Genomic DNA, 24,304 nt, shown 5'->3' on the forward strand with positions numbered 1-24,304 from the left:
CTGTAAGATGCAGCTTCAGTTAACTGCAGGGTTCATTTCACTCTACAGAAAAGTGACATTCCCAATCTTCCTCAAATAAGTTTTGTTTCCTGTGAAAAGAGTCTGTAATATCCCCTGTCATGGAAAAGTCTCTGAGGCTGAGTGGCCGCTACCATTCAGGTTGGAGGATGTCTTCCCCAGGAGCTCCTTCTTAAGTGCCAAACATGTTCTTGAGAAAATGACGGCAAACCCTGAATTTACAAAATGAAATCACTGTCTGTCACCCAGTAGCATCGCTTCATCAGTACCTATGATGTGCCCAGTCTCACCGAGGGAGAGAAAACCTGTTTTAAAACGGCAGCCTCCCTCCCCTGCAGGAACTGTCTTCCTTCACGCTTTATCTTCGTTTCTGCCTCTCACTCAACGGTTACCAACTCCCTCTAGCCGGGCTTTACGTTTCTTCTTTGCCTGACCCAAAATAATGAATGACCTATAGGCTAACACACTGAAACCTTTTCTTTTTTTTTTTTTTATCCTCACCCGAGGACATTTTCCCATTTTTTTGTTCAGGTAGAGAGGGAGGGAGAGAGAGGAACAGAGAGAGAGAGAGAAACACCGATGTGAAAGGAACACATCGAGTGGCTGCCACCCGCACGACCATCCAGGGCTGGGGACAAACTGCAACCGAGGTACATGCCCTTAGCGGGAACCGAACCCGGGTCTCCCAGGACCGCAGGTCGACGCTCTAACCGCTGAGCCACACCGGCCAGGGCTGAAACCTTTTCCATAGCAAAGCCCTTCCTGTGATGCAGATAATCACTCTATAATTGGCCATGCCGTACACACGCGTTTTCAGAGAGGCCCGCCCCACTAAAACACTGAAGCGCTTTTCCCAGGAAGGAGGACGGCGACTGGGGCAGGCTGAAAGCCAGCCTGGATAATCGATTAGAACAGGTGGGATGTTGCTTATCTTCCTAAGGGTCTCTTCTCCCTGCTGATCTCTTCCTTCCTGTTTGCTTTTGATGGATGTTTAGGATTAGATAGGCAACCTGGGAATGAGTCACAGGGAGTTGAAGGTCAAAATTTATTGACGCTGATCATTCTGTTGGACTATGAATATATAATTCCCTACAAAACACTGGGTTTATGTTTTCTTCATTAATTTTGAACATTAAATCAACTTGGATAGTTTCCACTGTAAAGAAATTTCTACTATATTATTTTGATTCAAAAAAATGTTTTTTCCTTACTTTTATAATGTTCTCAAACTACACCATCCAAATACCTTCCTGAAGGAAGGCGTTAGGTAATAATATTTTAATTCTTGAAAACTTGCATGTAGTTACTTCAAACAATGAAAAGTTCTTCCCTGTCCTTGAAATGCAACATATAAATATTGCATTTGATCCCTAACTTACACTTCATAAATAATTTATTTCAAAAACATCCCTCCATAAGTCCATCAGTTGCTGAGGTGTTCAGTTTTCGGGGAAGGCATTTATTTACTGCACGAGTCCAGGAAGGCTGGTAAAGACTTGGCTACAAGCTCCACATGGAGCGAATTATGGTAATTGTACTAATGCTCACAAATCCACGATGCTCTGCTCAAATCTGCTAAAAGGTTTTGCACTACACTGCCCACATCTTGACAGGCAATGAGTCCACTGGAAATGTTGAACACTTCCTAGGAGGCTTCCGAGATTTATTTTTCCTAGTTCCAAGAATTGCTAAAGAATGTCTGAGGGTAGCTTCCAGAGGAGTTTCTGAAAGTCACAACTGAGAGATAACATCTTCCTTAGTATCGTCCACTTTTGGTTCAGACTGAAACTCCAAGTTCAAATCACCAGAAATGAACATCAAAGGAAACATCCCACAATTAATTTTGATAAATGGGTAAGTTTTAATTCATGTATGGCAATATTCTGGATAATGATATGTCTCCTTAGGACATCCATTAAAAATCCATTAACTTAACAGGCAAAATCTAATAAAGTCACTCTGGAAATTTTCTGCTAGATTAACATTATGGACTTTTAATGAATATTTCCTGTAGGTATGTCTCTATTAGAAGAGCTAATATACTAATCAAACTAAAAAGCTTCTGCAGAGCAAAGGAAACCATCAACAAAATTAAAAGGCAACCAATGGATAGAAGAAATATTTGCATAGCATACATCCAATAAGAAGTTAATATCCAAAACATATGAAGAACTCACACAACTCAATAGCAAAAACAAAACAAAACCACCAAACAACCTGATTAAAAATGAGCAAAGGATCTGAATACTGGACGTTTTTCCAAAGAAAACATACAGATGAACAAAAAGCACATGAAAATATGCTCATTACTAATCATCAGGGAAATGTAAACTTCATATCTGATAGAATAGCTATTATCAAAAAGATAAAAAATAACAAGTATCGGTGATGATATGGAGAAAAGAAAACCCTCGTACGCTATTGGTGGGAGTGTAAATTGGTGCAGCCACTATGAAAAACAGTATGGAGGTTCCTATAAAAAATTAAAAAAATAGAACTACCATAAGATCCAGCAATTCCACTTCTAGGTATTTATCCAAAGAAAACTAAAACACTAATTCAAAAATATATTTACCCCTATGTCCACTGCAGCATTATTTGCAATAGCCAAGATACGGAGACAACTAAGTGTCCACTGATGGATGAATGGATACAGACGCAGTGTATATGCCATTTGAGACAGCACAGGTGAACCTGGAGGGTATCATGCTAAGTGAAATTAAGCTACACAGAGGTAGACAAATACCATATGATCTCACTTATATGAGGAATCTAAAAAACAAAACAAAACAAAAAGTCCAAAATGAAACTCATGGATATGGAGAACAGAGTGGTTGGGGGGAGGGTTGGAGGGGGTACAGACTTCCAGTGTGAAATGAATAGGTCATGAGGATGTCGTGTGCAACTTGTTGACTATAACCAATGGTATTTCAGTGCATATATGAAGGTTTCTGGGGTAGCAAATATTAAACATTCTCATCACAAGAAAAAAAAATTAATTCCTAACTTTTACTGGTGACTGACGGTGACTAGACTTTTGTAGTGATCATTTCGCAATGTATACAAATGTCAAATCATTACTTTGTATACCTGAAACTAGTATAATGTTGTATGTCAATTATACCTCAATAAAAAGGTTTTAGTAATATAATAATTAAAATAAACATGAATCTCGTGGAAGAGGAGGGAAAGCGTGAAAAAGTTAAAACACAGTTAAGTTCTTACATTGCCGAAAGGGTCTAGAAACTGCGCCTTGAAGCGAAACGATGTATAATGAAACTAATTTTACCCTATATTAATGAATATAAACAACAGTTAAGTCCCTGTGGCATATTTCTGGTCACAAAAACATCAGCAAACTTCTAAATAAAGACCTAAAACACTTCTAATATTAAAGACTGAAATAAATGTGAGCTATAGATACATTTAAGAAAGAGTAATAAAAGCAAGTTAAGATGATTATTTTCTAACCTGACTATTCCAATTCGGGGGCAGGTGACCAGAGCCTCTCCTGGCAGCTCAGGGCACAGGTGGGAACCGGTGTTGGACGGGACACTGTTCTGCCCCGCGGCACCCTCACACACACCCTCTTCACTCAGATGGGACCATGTAGACACAACGCACATCGCCTGCACATATTGAAGAGGTGGGAGGAAACCAGAGGACCATGTACACACACACACATATATATTCTCATCAACATTATAATGAAATGATGTTATTTGAGGACCTGCTATAATCAGAAATCAGAGTTGAAGTTGGACCCAAGTCACCAAAGATACCGCTAAAAACAGTAAACATCATTACTGCTTTAAAGGCAAAACGCACCAACATCCCAGCTCCAGCCAGCTCAGTCATTAATTTACCCACTTACTAATCAAATAGTCGTTTAGCTACTAAAAGGTGCCATGCCTCATGCGAGGACCAGGAATACAAAGGTAAATCAGTGAAAATCCGGATGTCAAGAAGCTCACAGTCTAATGTGGAATCAAGACATGTAAACTGGTCCTCACTGTGTACTGTAATCAGCGAGGCTCAGCATACCACGGGAACTCTGAGGGGAGACCAACCAGATTTGGGGGGCGGCACATACATTTAAGAAATTATTTGAACAACTAAGTAATTGACATTGAAACTTGCGTTCCAGTGAAACAGCCATTCCTCCTGGGCTCTCCCCCTGGGAAGGTTTCAATCCTGACATCATTTATTGGCTGTGTATGTGGTTACAAAAAGTTAGCAGATTATCCCTCCGATTCTCATCTGTGAACACGGTAACTGGTTATGAGAACTACCTGCAACAAGGTATGTGAAAGTACGTAGAAATGTGCTTGAAATATAGAAGGAGAAGGAGGATTACTATTTATGTGCTACCTGCTACAGGCAACACAATCAATATTATTTGGAAGTCAGTATAGCAAAATGTTAGAGCAGGGTTTGGAATCATCCAAACATAGGTTTGAATTCTCTTCCCATCACTAGCAGGCTGTGCGATGATTCCTTAGACATTTCCACTTTCTAAACCTTAGTTCTCAGCTGTGGGACAGGATAAATAAAACGGGCTCCATTACAGAGTTTTGAAAATGTAAAAGTGTCATGGTCGTAATTCAATAGCACTATGCCTGAGAAGTGGTAAATGATTAGTTTTAATTACTACCATTAATTATATCTTTCATAGGCATAACCTTAGAAAGAAACTGTATGAGACTTGTCCAAGTTCACAGGTAGTGCTGGAACTAAACTACCCTAGCTCCAGTTCAGTGTTGTAGATCCAATTTGCCTGCATCCCTTAATCACAGGACAAGAGCTTCTCCCCTGACACTTAATCCTGATGGTTCTTTATCAAGACAGAAAGCTCATGGGGAGCCTCCAAAACACCAGATTGGGGACTGAGGACTAAGTAGCCATGCCTTAGCTCTAATGACCAGTGCACTAGTACCCTGGTGCTATTTGTGTTCCCCAAAATCCATATGGTCAAGCCCTAATATGCAATGTAACTGTATCTGCACTTGTTCCAATCTAGTTCAGGTTGGCTTTGGATGCTAAATATTGAACTGCTGCCTAATCCCACTGTAGGTCTACCATATAGCCAAATTAGTTCCCTCAGTCTCGTATATTCCAAGGGAGACTGTCTGCTTTAGTAGAAAAGTATGGAGTCAGAGACCCAGTTCTAATACTGAGTCTACAACGTAATAGTGGAAAAGCAACCAAATCTCAGTTTTCCCATTTGTGAAATAGGTATACCTATACAAACAGGTTTGTGAGGGCCAAACAAGATAATGTATAAAATAAATCATCTGCAAAAGGACTTGGAAAGTAAATGATGACTCATGACGGCTGCTTTGCTTCATCCTCTCTTCCCCTGGTCCTGAGCTCCTCCCCTCTTCTCTCCCAGCTCTGATCCTGAGATGGCTGCAACTGAGCCACAGAAATTCAGAAAGGGCTCTTTCTGCAGACTACCCTGGCTTTGTTCTTTCCCCCAGATTTAGCTATTAGCATTTGAAGAGACCATAGAAACCAAGCTATGCTCTCTAAAATATAACAATATAGATGCCACTTTGATCTTTCATGCCTCTATCATTATATTCTTGAACTTTAACAGGGGTGTCATGAGGACTCCACCATAGAAAGGTTGAACTATAATAACCTACTATGTGATTCAGTTATCAGGGTGGCTCAAAGTTGTGGCAGATACTACTAGCTGATAATCAATATTTAAAGCAAAACGCCCACATTTTCGCTGGTCATATGAATAGATGCATGGCCGCCCGGCCAATGACTACATTTCCCAGCCACCCTTGCAGCCGAGCGGAGTCTTGGGAACAAGTGCTGATCAATGGGATGTGATCAGAAGTGCCTGGCCCATTTCCAGGTTATGCTCCCTCCAAAAGAACGTGGATGGATTTCTCTGGTCTGTTCATTCTTCCCCGTGTGGGCTGGGAACTGATGAGAACAGGGCAGCTCTCTTGGACCCCAAGTCAGAGGCTGTGTTGTGAGAATGTGAGAAGAGGTGCCCTGATAGTCACTTGTCTCTACTCTATCACATAAAACAGAAGTAACCTATCTTGTTTAATCCACTGTACCTTTAATTTTTATAACATCCCAGCTGAAACACTGAACAATACATAAGTATTTTTATTTAATCAGGTATAATTGCTTACCTGATGTCAGCTTACTGGAATTGTAAGTACTAACTACAGGAAATAAACATCTTTCTATGAAATGAACATGCAAACCTTAAATTTTAAAATGTCAGCTATTATCCAGACACATGAAAGTAGATAAACAGCCTGACAAATCTCAGAGAGAAGGGGGGTGTGGGGATGGGAAGAACACAGAACACAGATAAACCAATGGGCACAGAAAATAGTGCGCTGAAGGTGGGGGCGGGGCGGGGCAGGAGTAGGGAGGAGGGTGTCAATGGGGGAAAAAAGGAGGCACATGTGTAATACTTTCAACAACAACAACAACAAAAAAATGTCAGCTATTGTTATATAAATCTAGTATCTGAATCCTTTTCACCAGGTAAGCCCCCATTAGTCACCCACACCTCTCCTGTCTGGCCAGTGCCACTAAAACTGGAAGTCTGAAACCCTATAAGCTTAGTCAGAAACCACTGGCTCATGTCCCAGTTCTGTTTTGTTCCTGATTCTTCTCATTCTGAGCTCTTCAATTCGTTTTTTCTGTTTATGACCTTGCCTGATTCCTTGAACCTAACTTGCAAAACATTTTACTTGTAATGACTGGAAATGATCCATACACCCCTCCTCACCCTTGATTATGCTATTCCCAGCTGCTCTATGCAAATACCTTCATCAGTCTAGCCCAATGTCTGAGCGTCTCTATTTCAATGCAGTTTCATAGCCTATATCCCACTCAGTTCCTACCAGCCCCACCATGGGGACCTAACCATCTTAATTTACTCATTTCTCTTGTTAAAGCAGGGCTATGTCCCTGTATTTTAATTCATAAAAATAAAAAACTCACCAATGTCCTCATATGTACATAGCCATAATCACTCCAAATTTATTATTAATTTTACCTATTTTGCCATAGTTATCTGCAACAAAGTCTTCCAAACCAATCATCTTCCAGAAACTGTCGTCCCAGCCTTTCTCTGCCGAATATGTCCATTTGCACACCAGGGAGCAGAGAGACCTAAGGAAATGGGAAGAGGGAGAGCCAATAGTATGAGCTAGGCTTCTTTATGTTTTGCCAAATACCTGCCTAGATCGCTGCAGTAGTATTAAGTGGAATGAACCTAACTCGGTGATTACACATCCCTGTTTAGACCAAAGGCCCCAGTGACACTTGCTAATGACTGAGAACCCCTTTTCATTTTCATGAGAGTCTCAGCTCTTTATTTAGACCTTGTTTGAACATAAATATCTGTATGTTTATATTTACATGACATTTGTGAGATCATTAGAAATTATAACACTGATAGCTATTTGATGATATTGAGCATTACTATTCAATTTTAGGTATGATATTGGTAATTTGGTAATTGTGGTTATTCAAAAAGCCTCATCATTTAGAGATGCAGACTGAACTATTTACGTATAAAATGAGATGACATCTGGGATTTGCTTCAAAATTGCAAGAGAAGGGGAAGTGAATGGTGTTATGATTGGGGCAGAATTGGCCATGAGTTGGTGGCTGTGGCGCTGAGTGACAGGTAAAGGGTATTTATTATATTACTCTGTTTGGTACATGTTCAAAATTCTCTATAACAAAAATATTTTTAAAAGTAGCTGATAGAGTGTACAGATGATGTGTTGTAGAACTGTGCGCTTGAAACCTGTATAATTTTGTTAACCAGTGTCACCCCAATAAATTCAATAAAAAGGAAAAAAAAGTGGCTGGTATATGTACGGTCGCTCCACTCGAAAGCAGTATTTACTAGGTGGAAGATTTAAATGCTAGAAGGTGATTTCCCCTCCAGCTTCATTTCTCATCCATTCACCTTTAGGATTCTGTACTCCAGCCATAAAATATCATTTGCAGTTCTCTGAACAAAATCATGTTCTTCCATATTTCTGTGCCTTTGCCTCACTCCTATTTGGAAAATTCCTCCCAGTTTCTTCAGCCTGGTAATGCGGACGCTTCCATCAGCCTGGGCTGAGGCCCCAGTTCGGGGCGGTACATCTCATGCTCCCAGAGCGCACAGCTAGCCTCTGTCACAGCCCTTATCACGCCGTGGAATTAACTGCTTCCTCATCATCTTCCCTATAGTCCTACCAACTTCCAGTCTGTTCTCCACATTGTGTTCAGACTTCATAAAATAAAATTTGATGCTATCAAACCCCTGATGAAAACCCTCTGACTGTTCCTTACTACCTTCGGGAAAAAGTCCAATCCTCTGCAGGGCTTAAAAGACCCTTTATGATATGGCCATGGTGACCTCCAGTTTCCTCTTGCCAATCCCATCCTTGCTCGTTCCATTCTGTACTACTGAATTATTTACTTATTTATTTTTCCTCATCCGAGGACATTTTTGCATTTATATTCAGATAGAGCGGGAGGGAGAGAAGGAGGAAAAAAGAGAGAGAAACGTAGATGTGAGAGAGACACACTGAGTGGTTGCCACCCACACAACCCCAACCGGGGCTGGGGACAAACTGCAACGGAGGAATGTGCCCTTGGCAGGAACCAAACCCAGGACTCTCTGGTCCGCGGGCCAATGCTCTAACTGCTGAGCCAAACCAGCCAGGGCACTGCTGAATTATTTACAGTTGCCCATAGTTTGCCTTGCTGTCTGACTTCCCTGTGCACTGAGTCCTTGGCTCCATTCTGCCCACAATGTTCTTTCCTGTGTGTATCTAACTCCTAGTTAGAAGTCATGACTCAGCTCATATTATCCCTTTTCCTGAAGCCTCAGTGGAAAGCAAGCTAGGCCCAAAGCCTCTTCTCCAAGTCCCAATCAGGACATATCCTTATCTTAACACTTACCATAATAACTGCCTTTGCCCACTCACTTCTCCATCTCTCCCGCTGAACCGGCAACTCCTTCAGAGCAAAATCAGCCCTAATCATCTCTGGCATCACCAGTACCTGGTCCACCTTCAGCCACAGGTCAAGCCACAACAGATACTGTTTCAATGGAAGCACTAAACAATGATTTGTCCACCTTGTCACAGGTAAATGGTAAATCTGGGTTGCTCATGCAGTTTTGTTTTTTTTCATTTTTTTTTTTTTTAATTCTCACCCAAGGACATTTTTGCATTTATCTTCAGATAGAGCAGGAGGGAGAGAAGGGGGAAGACAGAGAGAAACATCAATGTAATAGAGACACATTGACCAGTTGCCACCCACACGACCCCAACCAGGGCCAGGGACAAACTGCAACCGAGGTATGTGCCCTTAGTGGGAACTGAACCCGGGTCTCTCTGGTCCGCGAGCTGACGCTCTAACTGCTGAGCCAAACCGGTCAGGGTGCTCATGCAGTTTTAAAGAGAAACCTATCTCATACAGTCAACTAGGTACATCTCATTCAGTCATTCACATAGATCTACTCACTCACCCATTAAACATTTCATTTTCAGTTACTGTGACCCCAGCACTATGCTGGACCCTGGGGAACCAGTAGTATGAAGATCTGGTCCTCTGCTCTCGTATAAGCTGACAGTCTAATTAAGGAGACAGAAATAAATCAAACAATCATACCTAAAGTCACATCTAACAAATAGCTGAAATGTTCTGAAGGAATTAGACAAATGAGAACTTTCAACGGGAGAACCTGATAGGATCTGGTAGGAGGAAGAAGGAAAGAAGTTTCAAGAAGGGCTCCACAGAGGAGGTGGCATTTTGTGAAGTCTAAATTTGTAAAGCAAACAAATTGATCATTTATCATGAATGAAGTTTTTCAGATGTCACACAGATGGTAGAAACAATGAGCTAAGCTACATGGCATGGATCTATTGAAGGAGCGATAGAGCCAGTAGAAACTTAATACATGTGTGCTAAATCCTTCACCTAATTTGAGCCAGACAATTTTTTTGGCAGTACAGAGAAGGCAGCCACCTGTCTAGCACGTTCCGAAGAGCACACAGTAGGTAACTCCTTTGGGCACAATGCCTGAAATTCCATGATAGCTCATTGCAAAGAGTAATGTGGAGGAAAAGGTGATGTGGAAAGATTGTTCCTAATGATCAAACCACATAGGACAGCTCTTCACTCCCCAAATACCCCATTCGTGTACAGACTTCTGTGCTTCTGCTTTGACTGCTCCTTCGTCTGAATGGATTATTGTTTCTTTCACTGATCCTCGTCTACCTGGCGAACTCCAAACCATCCTTATGATCCAGTCCCACTGTCATCTCCTCCTCAAAAGTGTCCTTGCTGCCTCTGAGCTAAACCCACGGTTCTCTGCCTTGAGGGAGCATTAGCACTTGGAAATACTGTGCAGTCGCTCCTAACAAGCTGAGGCAGGTTGGGCTTATGGCCTCCAGTCTATGGCTCTCCATATCTCCACATCCTTTGCCGTTTGATTTGTAGTGCTGTGTGCCCTCTCCTCCTCTCACCCCTCCCCCCACTGTGGGCAGGACCTCCTTTCCTACTTCTACACTTTGTATTCTGTCATGTGACTGGATTTGGTAAGAAAAAAAAAATGAGGCAAAGTGACAGCATGCCAGTTTCGAGTCTAGGCCTCAAGAGGCATTATGTGTTTCTGCTTGCTCTCTTGACCTCTGGCATCGACATGAGAAGATCCTGCCTGGGACGGCCCACTGGTCCCAGGAGAAGAATGAGAGGTCAATGGATCAGACACCCCAGGCAGCCAAAACCCAAATGAGGAAGTCCATCTGAGACCAGAAGAACCACCCAGCAGAGCACAGCCTAAATAAACCACCCCTGATTATTGTCTTGAACTACTGAGCATTGGCTATGGTTTGTCACAGAGCACCAGTGAAACAACTCAACACTTTAAGGCATAACTAAGTTACTCCAAAGAGATTTCCCCCCTATAAGGGCCAGGAGAGAGATGCCTCAGTCCTCATAGAATATCGGATTCAGTGGCCAGAGAGTATGTTTGGAGTGAAGATGACTGAGCCCAGGAGGCAGAAAATTTTACATCTGTAGATCTCTCTGGCAACTCCATTTTCCATCAGGATGAATGAGACACCATTAGGATCCTTTTCATTTGGCTTTCTCTAAGTCAACTCCTAGGCAATATAGATGTATAAAATCAACAGAATTTGCAAAATTTAGAGAGTGCATCTGAAGCCACAGGTTCTCCAGAAATCTCCACAAGAGAGAGTAATTATATAGGATACTATGCTCTTAGTGAGTGAAGCCAAGGCAGCTGTAGCAGAACAAAGGGTTTGCTTCCCACCCCCACCCCCACCCCCACCCCCACCCCCACCCCCACCCCAGGCTGGACAAGAGTGTTGCTTCCACCCAGGGAGAAGGGCCACTTGCTGTGTGTTCACTGCCATCCAGAATGATCCAGAATGCCCCGCAAGTAACTGCTGTACCTTACCCTGCTTTCAGATTTACCAATGCCAAATAGACTATAACTACCTACATGAGTATCAAAAGAACATAAATCAATGAGTAGGCAAAACAAAAAACAACACCTAACTTACAGGGATCAATTCATCTGGGAGAACACTATAACACCTATAAGAGGCAGGGCTCCTGGATACAGAAGTGATGAAAAAATTGAAAGAGAATATCAATAATGAAAGCAGTGAGACACCAGAAGAAGAATGCAAGACAGATTTTCTGAACAACAAAGATTTTAAATGTTAAACTTTAAACTTCTGCAGAAGAACTAAAAAACCACTTGTACTGTTGAAAATCAAATTAATGATCTGGAAGACCAAGTTAATGAAATATGTTACTACCCACAGCAAAGACACAAAGACAGAAATAACGAGGGAAGAAATAAGAGCCTTGGAGGACAGATCCAGCAGCCTAACATGAGAATAACAGGAATTCCAGAAGGGATTTTTATTTTAAAAAGAAGGAAAAAAAACCCCGAAAACAAAGCAGATGAAGGAGTTGTTATAATTAAATAAATACAGTATTAGAATTTTTTAAAAAAAATACTGAACTGAAGGAAGATTTAAGCCTGCAGATTAAAAGACTCATTAAATCCAGGAAGTGAATCCAGGAAATACTTGAATTTCAAGCATAAACAGAAAATTATACAAGTTTCCAGACAGAAAGAATAAGTTCCTTAGAAAGGCAAGAGATTTAGACTAGCTAAGGAATTCTCATCTACAACTCTGGAATGTAGAAGACAGTGGAACAATGTACAGACTATTAAGAAAAATGATCCAAGAATCCTATACCCAGACAAAATACTATTCAGCTGTCATGGAAAAAAGAAAACATTTTCAACATGCAAGGATTCAAAAAGTAAACTTCCTATATATGTTCCCTGAGGATAATACTTGAGAAGGAACATAACCAAAAAATTATTGACTCAGAGCAACTATCTCAATATCGGGGAAATCAAGACCAGAGGAAACAATGGTGTGAACACATACACATATACACACAAACATATTTAAATCTAAATGGAAGATGATAATGCAAATAGGAATTTGTAATATTAACTTGTCTTGAAACACAGTAGGCATGCTATATTAGAAGAAAAAAATCAAACAATAGCCTGGAACTAGAAAGATTAAGCTAAATAAGCGGAACTTCAAAGTCAGAGATTGAAAAAGAGGTACACAGGAAAAGTATTTGGGGGTGTATATGTATGCTTGGACAGAATATAAGTTTACTGTTGGTTTTAAGGACAGACAAAGTAATCAGTAATGAAAACAGAATGCTTACAGAACTCTCAAAATAACAAGGGACAAAAACGGAATAAAGAGAAAATTAACAAGTCATTGCAACCAAACTAAAGCAAATAAATTAAAAATAAAGGCCCTGGCTGGTTTAGCTCAGCAGTTAGAGTGTCAGCCCGCGGACCAGAGAGTCCCGGGTTCGGTTCCTGCTAAGGGCACATACCTCAGTTGCAGTTTGTCCCCACCCCAGGTGGAGTTGTGTGGGTGGCAACCACTCAATGTGTCTCTCTCACATCTATGTTTCTCTCCCTCCCACTCTGTCTGAAAAAAAATAAAAATAAAATAAAAATAAAGAGAAAATGGATAATGTAATATAATTAGAAAACAAAAATAGGATAGAAGAAATAAAATCAATTATTTCAGTTATTATAACAAGTATGAATGAGCTGAATTCCACAGCTGGTTAAAAGATAATGATAATTACACTGGGGTTAAAATTAAGCTGCAGCTTATTTACAATACAGCAATGGTTTTTAAATGTGATAAAGTGATTTTTTTACAAAAAGGTGGAAAAAAATAAATATATATATTTTATTTTTATTTATTTATAATTTTTTTTTCTTTATTGATTTTAGCGAGAGAAGAAGGGAGAAAGAAAGAGACAGAAACATCGATGAGAGAGAACATCAACTGGCCACCTCCTGCATGCTCCCCACTGGGAATTTGACCCACAACCTAGGCATGTGCCCTGACTGGGAATTGAACCAGCAACCTCTTGGTACATGGGTTGACGCTCAGCCACTGAGCCACACCAGCCAGACTAAAAATATTTTAAATAACAATATAAATATTAAACAAAGTAGAATAAAAAATAAAAAATATTAGCAAGACAAGAAGAAATGTTGCATAATGACAAAATGCTCAAATCCAAGAAGAATATCACCATTCATTAGATTTTATTGGGTGAACAGCATAGTGTGAAATATATATATATATATATATATATATATATATATATATATATATAAAATAGCACTTAAAAGGAGACACATACTTAAAGATTTTATTGTACTTTTGAATTTTTAATAGGTAAACCAAAAGAATAATAATTAATACCAACGCTGAGGTATTAGAGGATCAAATCCAATCAGCAAACTCAATTCTATATACTCATATAAGGAGAGAGAGGAGAATGTTTCACAGTACAAGCAGAGAATAGATTGGTAGAGTGGTATTTTACAGAGAAATTTAGAGTTTTAAAAGCTTTTATTGGAAAAGAAAAATATCTGAAAATGAATACCCTAAGCAGCCAACTTAGGAAATTATGAAAAACATTAATAAATTAATCTGAGAGAGATCTAAAAGAAGCAGTATAAATAAAAAGCAGATGAGACATAAAATAACAAGTTAAAATTTAGAAAGTCAGCAGAGCCAAACTTGGTTCTATGAAAACATGTTCTAAGAAACAGAAAAGCTTCTGGCATATTGAGGGAAAAAAAAGTAGCGAAGGCGTAAAAACAAAACAAAACACCCAAAACATCTTTTTTTAAAAAACAATTTTGAATTTACCCATGATCCTATAATTTCACAGAATTGTAAACTGTATTTATTTTTCTTTATTGATTTTAGAGAGGAGGGGAGAGAGAGAGACAGAAACATCGATGAGAGAGAACATAGATTGGCCGCCTCCTGCATGCCCCCACTGGGGATCAGGCCCACCTGGGCATGTGCCCTGACCAGGAGTTGAACCGGCGACCTCTTGGTACATGGGTAGATGCTCAACCACTGAGCCACACTGGCTGGGCACACCCTCAAACATCTTGAGTAAAAATGGCGGATGCTACTACAGATAAAGCAGATGTTGATAGAAAAAAATAAAGATTACATGAACAACATTATGTGAGTGAATTTGAAAATTCAGATGAAATGAACAATTGACTAGAAAAACAGAACTTATCAAAACAGATTCAAGAAAACACAGGAAAACTTAGTAGATTTATTACCATTAAAGAAATTGAGTCAGTAGTAAAAAAATATCCCTCAAATAAAACTTCAAGCCCAGGTGGTTGTACTAGAAAGTTCTAACAAATAATTCAAGGAACAGAGCACTCCAAAGTACTTCAGAGTCTTGAAGAAGAAGAAATGCTTTTCAAGTTATTTATAAAGCTAATATAACTATGTTACAAAAACCAATCAAAGGTAGTATGGGAATCAAGTATCCGAGGCTACTCTCTCCCCTTATGAATGTGGGCACAAAAATTCTGAACAAGACATTCCCAAACAATATAAAAATGTGGGAAAAAATGCATTCTGAACAACATTCAAGAAATTTTTTAAAATTTATTTTTATATGTTTCTACTGATTTTTTAGAGCGAGAGGAAGGGACAGAGATAGAGAAACATCGATGTGGGAGAGAAACATCGACAGGCTGCCTCCTGCACGCCCCCTACTGGGGCTCCAGCTCACAACCCAGGCATGTGCCCTGACTGGGAATCAAATCGGGACCTCTCAGTCCATGGGACCATGTTCAATCCACTGAGCCACACCGGCTGAGCATGAGAGAATGTTTTAATAATAGAAGATCTGTGAATGTATTTTACCACTGTATTTTATTAAAGGAGAGAAAGTAATAAGTTTATATTGAAGACTAAAAAGTATCTCATATAGTTAAATGTTACAGCAAGACAGAAACTGTTGTTGAAGTAGAAATAATAGAAACTCCTGCTTCTAAACAGGATGGAGTACCAGATAATGAATTTTATACCCCTGCCTTAAACAACTAGAAAAGCAGGGGGGAAAATGAAACAGTGTTTTCAGAGCTTGAACAACAGGCCGTGCAGGACTGTGATGCCCGAGAGAAGGAAACAGATGAGGTGAGTCCCAGGATCACTCTGGCTTTCTGCCTGGAAGCACAGGCCAGACCACAGAGCAGAAAGAGGGAGGCCAAGGAAAACACAGCAGCTGCCCCAAGTTCAGGAGGCTGAGATCAGAATTCAGGGAATCTGAGGTGGCTGGAAGCTGTGGTGGCACAGACTTCCAAAGAGGGGGTCAGTAGGCAGAAAGAGAGCCCCAAAAATCTGCCCGAGTCCCACTCCATCTTTGACTACTAAGATGCAGACATGTGCACAGATGTCCCGTGCTGGGTGAAGAGGGCCTGGGAAACTGGTTGCTGAACAGTCCTCAGAGTTACCAAAGCTAGAGTGAAATGTTCTCACTGATCATTTCGGAGATTCAGTAGAGAGCCTAAAAGACATATACCTTTAAAGTGTGACTGAAGCCCTGGCCGGTTTGGTTCAGCGGTTAGAGCATCGGCCTGCGGTCCTGAGAGACCCGGGTTCGGTTCCCGCTAAGGGCATGTACCTCGGTTGCAGTTTGTCCCCGGCCCTGGTCGGTTGTGCGGGTGGCAGCCACTCGATGTGTTCCTTTCACATCGATGTCTCTCTCTCTCTCTCTGTTCCTCTCTCTCCCTCCCACTCTACCTGAACAAAAAATGGAAAAATGTCCTCGGGTGAGGATAAAAAAAAATAAAAAATAAAGTGTGACTGAAATTTCCTTGTGTACAGGCCATTCTAATCCTGCTCTAACAAAGGTTTGTTTGTTTTTTAAGACTCTACAGGATAAAACTCAGCCAAAAGTACATTAAACACCTACCAAAAAAAGTAGCTCCTTAAAGAAAGACAGCAAAATCTAGATAGCCAACAACATAAAATTGACAGTCAACATCCAATCATAAATTTTTGAAAAAAAACATAGCCAAGTTTTTTCTCAATTTGATAAAAGCCATCAACCTACAAAGTCACACTCAGTGAAACCAAAGCAGGATAAATTCCAAGAGAAAGAAAAAACAACAGTGAAAAAAGGAAATTTTTAAAGTAGAGGAAAACAATACATTACAGAGGAATAAAGACAAAAAAGTCTACAGACTTCTCATCAAAAACAATGCAACCTAGAACAAAATGGAATGACATATTTAAAGTGTTGAAAAAAATGTTAAAGAAAATCAATCTAGAAGTCTATACTCAGCAAAAAGATCTTTAAAGAATTAATGTGAAGTGCAACCGTTTTCAAACAAACAGAAGCTCTGAGAAATAATTTCCAAAAACCTGCATTGCAAGTAATGTTAAAGGAAATTCTTCAAGGAGGAGGAGAATAATAATATACAAAAATGTAAATCTATACAAAGGAATGAAGAGTATGATAAATCAGTAAATATGTGAGTAAACATAAAGAATATATTTTTTTCATTTAAAAATGTTTTAAAATATTAAGTCTAATAATTGACTTTAGGAAAAAAGTATGTTGTGGGGTTTATTAACATGTAAAAATAAAATAGACAATAATCATAGCACACATTATAATGAGATATGAAAGCATATTATATGTAACAGGATAAGAAATTATTTAAGGGCACTTGTGATAAGTTAAAGATGTATATTATAAATCATAGAGAAACCAGTACAAAAGAGATACAATTAATAAACCAATTTCAGAGATAAACTGGAATACTAAAAATTACTTCTGTAATCTGGAAGAAGGCTGAAGAAGAAAAAGATTGTATAGAATATGTGGAACAAATTAAAAACAAAACAAAACAGCAAAATGGTTGATTAAAACCTAACCATTACATATAATTGGCCTAAAAACCTCTCGACGTGCCCTTGTTATGAGCAAGCCCCACGCCCTGAAAGAAGCCAAGGTTCATCCCCAGAAGAGTGGGGTACACGGCCTGGCTAAGGGGGGCCTCTTGACATGAACGGAGAGAGAAAGAAAGGAAGGACCTTTTTTGCAAGTCAGCCCTAACGGCCTGACCCCAGCTTCGCTTCCAGGGCTCGTGACTGCCGGGTTTATACCCTGAGATTCGATGTTTTTGGGGAACGTGAGCAGACAGAAGCAAAGACCTACCCTGCTTGGGAGGGCCGACGGCACAGAAAGAACACGACAGCCAGCTCATTCGAGTCTTAGGAGGATTAAAATGACAGAATGTTTTTGTCATTTTTGATCAACAGTGGCAACTGCTCTAATTATCATCATCGTCTTAAAAAGTAACACATTAATTTGGAAAATAACTATGGTGGGCCCACCATCTCAGAGTATTTCTAAGGAGGCAGGCGCTCCGCACTCTGGGAGAAACACAGAGAGTCTCACACAAGTCCGGTCACACTCCTGAGACCATGAAGCAGTCTTAGCAGAAAGGAGAACTTCTGACTCTCCTGCTGTTATCCAGAGCAAGGCACATCAAAAGCACAGACCTGCTGAGCTCGAGGCCTGATCATTATCACGTTTTTCTCCAACGAGATTTTATAAGAAGAATGTGGGCACTGTGGCATTCTTCACACCAGCTCACTGATCGACACTCCCCGGCCCCCACTTTCAAGCGAAACCTTTTGTTCTGCGCTTGGAGAAGGCAGAACTGGAGAGTCTCAATCGAACAAGCTAGTGAATAACAGAATAATTAGAGCTGAGAGCAGGGATAAATTACCAGGATATTCCTGGCGGTAGCCCTCAGCGCCTCCCAGGCCTATGATGGCTGTTTCCCCCAACCATGAAACAGACTGAATTACCGGCCCTGAAGACACAGCTTCTGGGCAGACAGGACTTGGACTGGACGGCTAATTGTATCAACAAAGAGACCAAGAAGGTCTTATTTCTGAAGAAATACCACTGCACCAATCAGAGTGGCTTCTGTGAGAGCTGTCAGATCTCAGGCTTGTTCCTACCGACTCTGCACTTCATCAAGCCCTGCTGACAGGCCCTGACAGACCGGAATAATGTATGTAATGATGCAACGCAGGGCAATATTAAATTGCCTTTTCAGCCAGACTTGCTGATAACATGGTTCGAGCGCGGCCGTGACAATATGGGAAGCATGAAAGAACCGAATAAATAATCAAGTTCTCAGAGTTTTCCCAGGCCCCCAAGAGAAAGAGATCTAAGAATCAGAAAACCAAAGATCCTGAAGTCACTGCCAATACATTCCAAGATCTTGGTAAAGCCCCTCTGCTCATGGATTAGGATTTATATCCTGAAAACTAAGGATAATTCTTTCAGGGGATCTGAGACGAGGGGTGGGTAGGGGGAACAACAGAAAAGGGAGTGAAACCAGGGACAGCTTACTGAGTTCCTGTAATACACCAGGCAGTATGCCTGGCACTCTTTTGTAGGTCACTGTGACGGTTCTCACAACTGCTAAGGATACCATCAGTATCCCTGTGGGATAAAGCACCCTGAGGCTCAGAAAGGTTGGGTGACTCATTTGAGGTCATACCATCAGGAAGGAGCAAGGCAGAAGTTCTAACCCTGGTCTGATCCATTAAAAGTCTACGCTTGTTCCCTATGTTCTTAGTCAAGCCCATTCATAAATAGATATTAACAAATCACTGCAAAGGCCAATTAGCTCATGTGACAGAGTACAATAAATTTGAGATATATTAGGTTTCTTTGTTCTTTTTTTTGTCTGTTATCCTAATATTTATTTTCTTAATAATGGAAAAATGAGAGGAACACACACACAAACAAACAGAACAAATAAAGAGCTCAAAAAACACAGAGCCCTAGAGAACCAATAAGTAGCTGCCTTGGGTTTCCCATGAGGATGTTTGGGGATGCAAACCATGGGCTAGGACACAGGGACAACAGTCAGATTGCTCCCTCAAGGTGTGAAGACGAAGCTTGCTTGTGAGAGTTCAGCTGTAAAGTCAACCCACAATGAGTAAGAGTGGAAATGTGCAAAATCATCATAAAAGATAACACGGGTTCTTGGACATTCAGAGTTCACAGCAACCGGCTGAAGAAATTAAGGTGACCAAAGAAAGACCATGTCAGGTAGATGGGTGGTCAGTCGTGTCGGAGAAGAAGAGGCAGGAGCAGCAGAAGCAAGCATCAGGGGGAGGGAAGAATTTTCCAGGTGGGGAGAGACACGTGTGCAAAGGGCTGGAAGTGGGATACAGTGTGGAGCAGGCACATCTCAGGGAGGGTCTCCCCATGCAAACTGCGACAGCTGAGTGTTTTCCCCAAATGAGGAAAAGAACCATTCACTCCCACCCTCCATCACTCAGTCACTCAACAAACATTTAGTAACCTCTTATTTTGTACCAAGCACAGATATTGTCTCTTCCTTTGTGGAGTTTAGAGTCTAGTAGAAGAAACAAGTTCGTGCAGGGCTTGCTCACATTCTGATAAATACTAGGAAGTGTAAATATAATAAAAAACTATTATAGGTGTTCCTAGAGCTTATGGCACCAAAAGACATGAAGAAAAACAAGAATCTATACCTTGCCTTAGATTCTGCCACTAAGGAGTTAGGGGACCCCACTGAGCATCTTGTCCACTCCTTCAGTTTTCAACAGCAGACTGTATAGCTGAAGGCCATTAGAATGGGGCTGTCTTTTGATGGGTACATCCGCAGACCTTGCCCTACCACCAGCCCCGCCTCTAGTTTGCCTCTGCCTTCGCTCTAGCTTCTTCTTTATTCTAGTAATGTAGGGTTTCTGACTCAATGATTTCAGACTTATTCTGACTTCTTGGGCATGAGACTCAATCTTAGCCTTTTGCTCTAGCCACCTAAAAACTCACCAAAGGTACACCTTCTAGTTTTTAAAAACCCATTGGCTTTGGGGTCTCACACTCTGTAGTTGGCATCCTCCGTGAGGTCTACCCTATTATGTATATGAGGTTATTGAAACTAAGACCTACTTCCAATCACACAGCTAGGTCTCAGTATAATGTAGAAGAAGAGACTGAGGACATAAGCATCTATCCCAGTGTATCTCAGAAAGGAGAACATTCCCAAACACTCTATAAACTCCAATATTAAAATATTCTTCCAGGGTCAACCCATTTTGGCCTACCCTATTAGAAGAGAACACACTGTATATCAAGGACAGACAGTGGTGTCTATACAATCCTTATCTTCAAACATTCTTCAGTCCTAATCAATTCCAAAACTTGCCATTTGTTGAGTGCTGGCCTGATCCAAAGTTATCTAAAGTGCACATATCAGTAAGCCCAGGATCGAATGCTACAGACAAGAAATATGCAACAAAGAGCAAAGCTGTTCTAACGCGCCTAGTTGGGCAGGGAGGGGTGGGGAAGCAGGAAAATAGAGTTACATTAATACATGGTCATTCATGGCTGCTCTGCCTTGAAAAGATAATATGAGATTCCTGGCAGAAGATGAGAAAGGGGAAAGATTTAAATAACTCCTGCCAAATGGCCCAGAGCATTCCAATTCTGCTTGGCTATTAGGCCACTTTATGATTAATATTGCCTCTGGTGCATCCAACAAACATCATCTTAACATGAGAATATTCTTCAATATAAATAAATCTTAAAAACTAATCTCATTTTTTAAGACATTTGAAAAAAGAAATCCTCACCTGAGGACAAGCTATTTCTAATTTGAGAGAGAGAGATGAAGGGAGAGGGAGAGAGAGAGAGTGAAACATCAATGTGAGAGCGAAACAGACCGGTTGCCCCCTGCATGCGCTCCAACCCGCAAATTTGGTGAACGGGACAATACTCCAACCAACTGAGCCACACCAGCTGGGGCAAAAACTAGTATCTTCTTGATAAACTAGAATTATCTTGACAAATTCTCTGAATTATAACAATTATATCATGCTATAGTTTAGCACAATAGGCACTCACAAATATTCTTTCTCTTTCTCTTTTGGGACACTGACAACTGTAAGAAGTATTGAAAGGAACAGTGATTTCCCTCACACTAAACATCCCAAACTGCTAGCTTGATTCTGCCCAGTGATACCATCTGTAGGCACTTGATACTTATAACCTGTGAGAATATTTAGACCTCATGATTCTAGTCTTTCTACTAATTTTGGCTGGGTCTCTAGAAATGGTGCCATTGCTCTCCCGCGGTGCAAAATGCAAAAGCATTAGGAGAATTCTTCCCCTTCCCCTATTCTTCTTAGAGCAAGATTCACTGTGCTCCAGGTGATCAACGGCAATGTTATGACGTTGGCCGTAAAATATGTGGAAGTCACCATCACAGTGATATCGGTGGCCTTCTCAGTTATGATGTCAGCTCTTCCGGCAACCAAAGAGTAGCTCGCACAGCTGAGAGCTGTAACACAGAGCAGTATCTCTCCGGCACGAAGGGGAGAAAGCCAGATTAAGACTTTTCAAACAAGGCAAAGAGGAGAATATGTATTTTTTTATCCTCACCCAAGGACATTTTTTGTTTTTGTTCAGATAGAGTGGGAGGGAGGGAGAGGAAGAGAGAGAGAGAGAAACATCAACGTGAAAGGGACACAGTGAGTGGTTGCCACCCGCACGACCAACCAGGGCCGGGGACCAACTACAATTGAGGTACATGCCCTTACCGGGAACCGAACCCGGGTCTCTCTGGACCGCAGGCTGACACTAACCACTGAGAAAAGGGGAGAACATATTTTAAAAAAGAGTTGGTGAGTCACAAGTATAGGCATACAGTCTTCATAACTTCAAAATATCTTGTCTTTAAAAAAGGAAGGAAAGGAAGAGAAAATGCAAGTAGAAAAGAAAAAGGAACAAACAGAAAAAGAGCCTTAGAACAAGGTTCTCAAGGGGTGATTAGGCAGAGCATAGGATTTTAGGAAGTGAAACCATGCTGCATGATACTATGACGGTGGACACATGTACATCTGTCCAGACCATAGCATTCACAACACAATGTGAGCCTCCATGGACTTCCAGGGACAGTGATGTGCCACTGCAGCTTCATCAGTTTCAACAAATGCACCACTCTGGAGGGGAAGGCTGGACCCGGGGGAGGCTATGAATGTGTCCGAGAAGGGAGCATATGGGAAATCTCTGTACCTTGCCCTCAATTTTGCTGTGAACCTAAAACCGCTCTAAAAAAATAGTCTATTGAAAACTACAACAATAAATGTGGTTCTCAATGTCCTTCAGGGATTGAGATCCAGAAACTAACTGCAGAAATACTATGTCAGCTCTTCTGAAGGAAGATACAGTCAGACTTGCTATTAACGTCAAGAACACGGCAATTTTATAGGTTCTGTTGATGGTACCAGTATAAACTCTCTGGTCTATTGTATTATAATAATGCAAGATGTCACCACTAAGGGAGGGTAAAGGGTACAAGGACATCTCCATCATTTCTTTAAACTTCTTATGACTATATAATTATTTAAAAAATTAAAGCCTTTTTAAATTAAAAAAAAAAAAAAAAAGAACAAAGCAATTTTGTGTCTTAGCCACATAAGCCATTCATGGTAAACGCCATCTCTCTCTCTGGTCTCAAGAAATGATTAGTCCCTCAGGGAGCAGAGTACCCTAAGATCATCTAGCTAATATGGGTAGAGTCAGCATTTGAACCTAAACAGCTCCAGAGTCCATGTTCTTAACTACTATAAACACTGCCTCTGGGAACATACCCTCTGCATGATAGAGGGTTGCACTCGTCAAATTTAAGGTATTTAAGAGGAACGAGAGGAAGAAGTCAACTCTACCTGGAAATATTAAGGAAGCTTCCATAGAGGAGTAGTTGGAGCTGGAAGTCATGAACTATGATCAGGTGGACAGATGTTCTCAGATGTTTCAGGCAGAGTGTATGTGCAAGTATTCAGTTCAAGCACGATCCCGCCTGGGGTGGGAGATGGAATACCTGACCTCCTTAGAACTTACCCAGTTTTTTATTTCGTTGCTGCTATGAGGAAGACATTGCAGAGCAGTTACAGGGTAATGGCCAAAATTCACCAGTGAGGGAGATAACCTCCCTGCATTCATGTTCTTCCTATGTAGTACTTCTCTCATAAATTCAGTGAGTTAATTCACATACAGCATGTGGCACACTGCCAGTACATAACGCATGCCCAGTAAAAGATAACTCTTTTTGTTCTCATTTTCACCAGCAACATCGTCATCTCATACCTACCTCTGATAAAGAAAATACTGGTGAAAGAGAATTACGCAAATGAAAGCTTGCTTTGAGAAGGTGCTAAAAACACTCCAGAGAAATCAGATGGGCTTTCAGCTCTAACTGGATGACCAGTATCTGAATTAAATGAAATAATGACAGAAGCAATCCAGATCAGCCCTGCTCAACTCAACACAAAATTAAGTTAAAAGCCAAATTCTCGGTTCATATGTGGAACTTGCACACCGATCCTGGGCCAAATTGTGACCCCTCTGCAAACTCAGGGGAAAACCACTCAGAACACTCCATCCACTCATGGAGCGACTCATTAACCCCACACTTACTCCTGCCAGCACTGAGCACGGACCACAGAGACACAGAGGTGAGCACCGCATCTCCTCCCTTGAGCAAAGCCAACCTCTTCACTCTCAACAGAAGAACAACACTGAAGAATACTGTTTCTGAGAAGGCCAAATTCATGAAGACAGATGGGCCTAATTTATGGTCTTATTTAAATAAAAGCACACACGTTTCCTTTTTAAATTTCAATTTAATAAAATATATTGAGTGGCTATGACGTGCAAATTCTGCTCAAGGTGTCAGGAGCATGGAAACAAAACACGAGTCCCCGTCTTCTCGGTCCGCTTGAGGAGAGAAAATGACTCCATC

The 24,304-nt window shown here is 40.8% G+C and overlaps 1 protein-coding gene across 2 annotated transcripts in view; it reads right to left on the reverse strand.

Moving 5' to 3' along the window:
- Window positions 1–24,304, reverse strand: part of FGGY (FGGY carbohydrate kinase domain containing) — a 380,948-nt gene that overhangs the window by 228,139 nt on the left and 128,505 nt on the right. For both annotated transcript variants that reach the window (XM_036257128.1, XM_036257129.1), the window contains exon 6: window positions 7,058–7,173. In XM_036257128.1, the coding sequence (XP_036113021.1) occupies window positions 7,058–7,173 (116 nt within the window). The remainder of the gene's footprint in view (window positions 1–7,057; window positions 7,174–24,304) is intronic.

This window comes from Molossus molossus, unplaced genomic scaffold (genome assembly GCF_014108415.1).
Source record: "Molossus molossus isolate mMolMol1 unplaced genomic scaffold, mMolMol1.p scaffold_m16_p_12, whole genome shotgun sequence".
Taxonomy (NCBI): domain Eukaryota; kingdom Metazoa; phylum Chordata; class Mammalia; order Chiroptera; family Molossidae; genus Molossus; species Molossus molossus.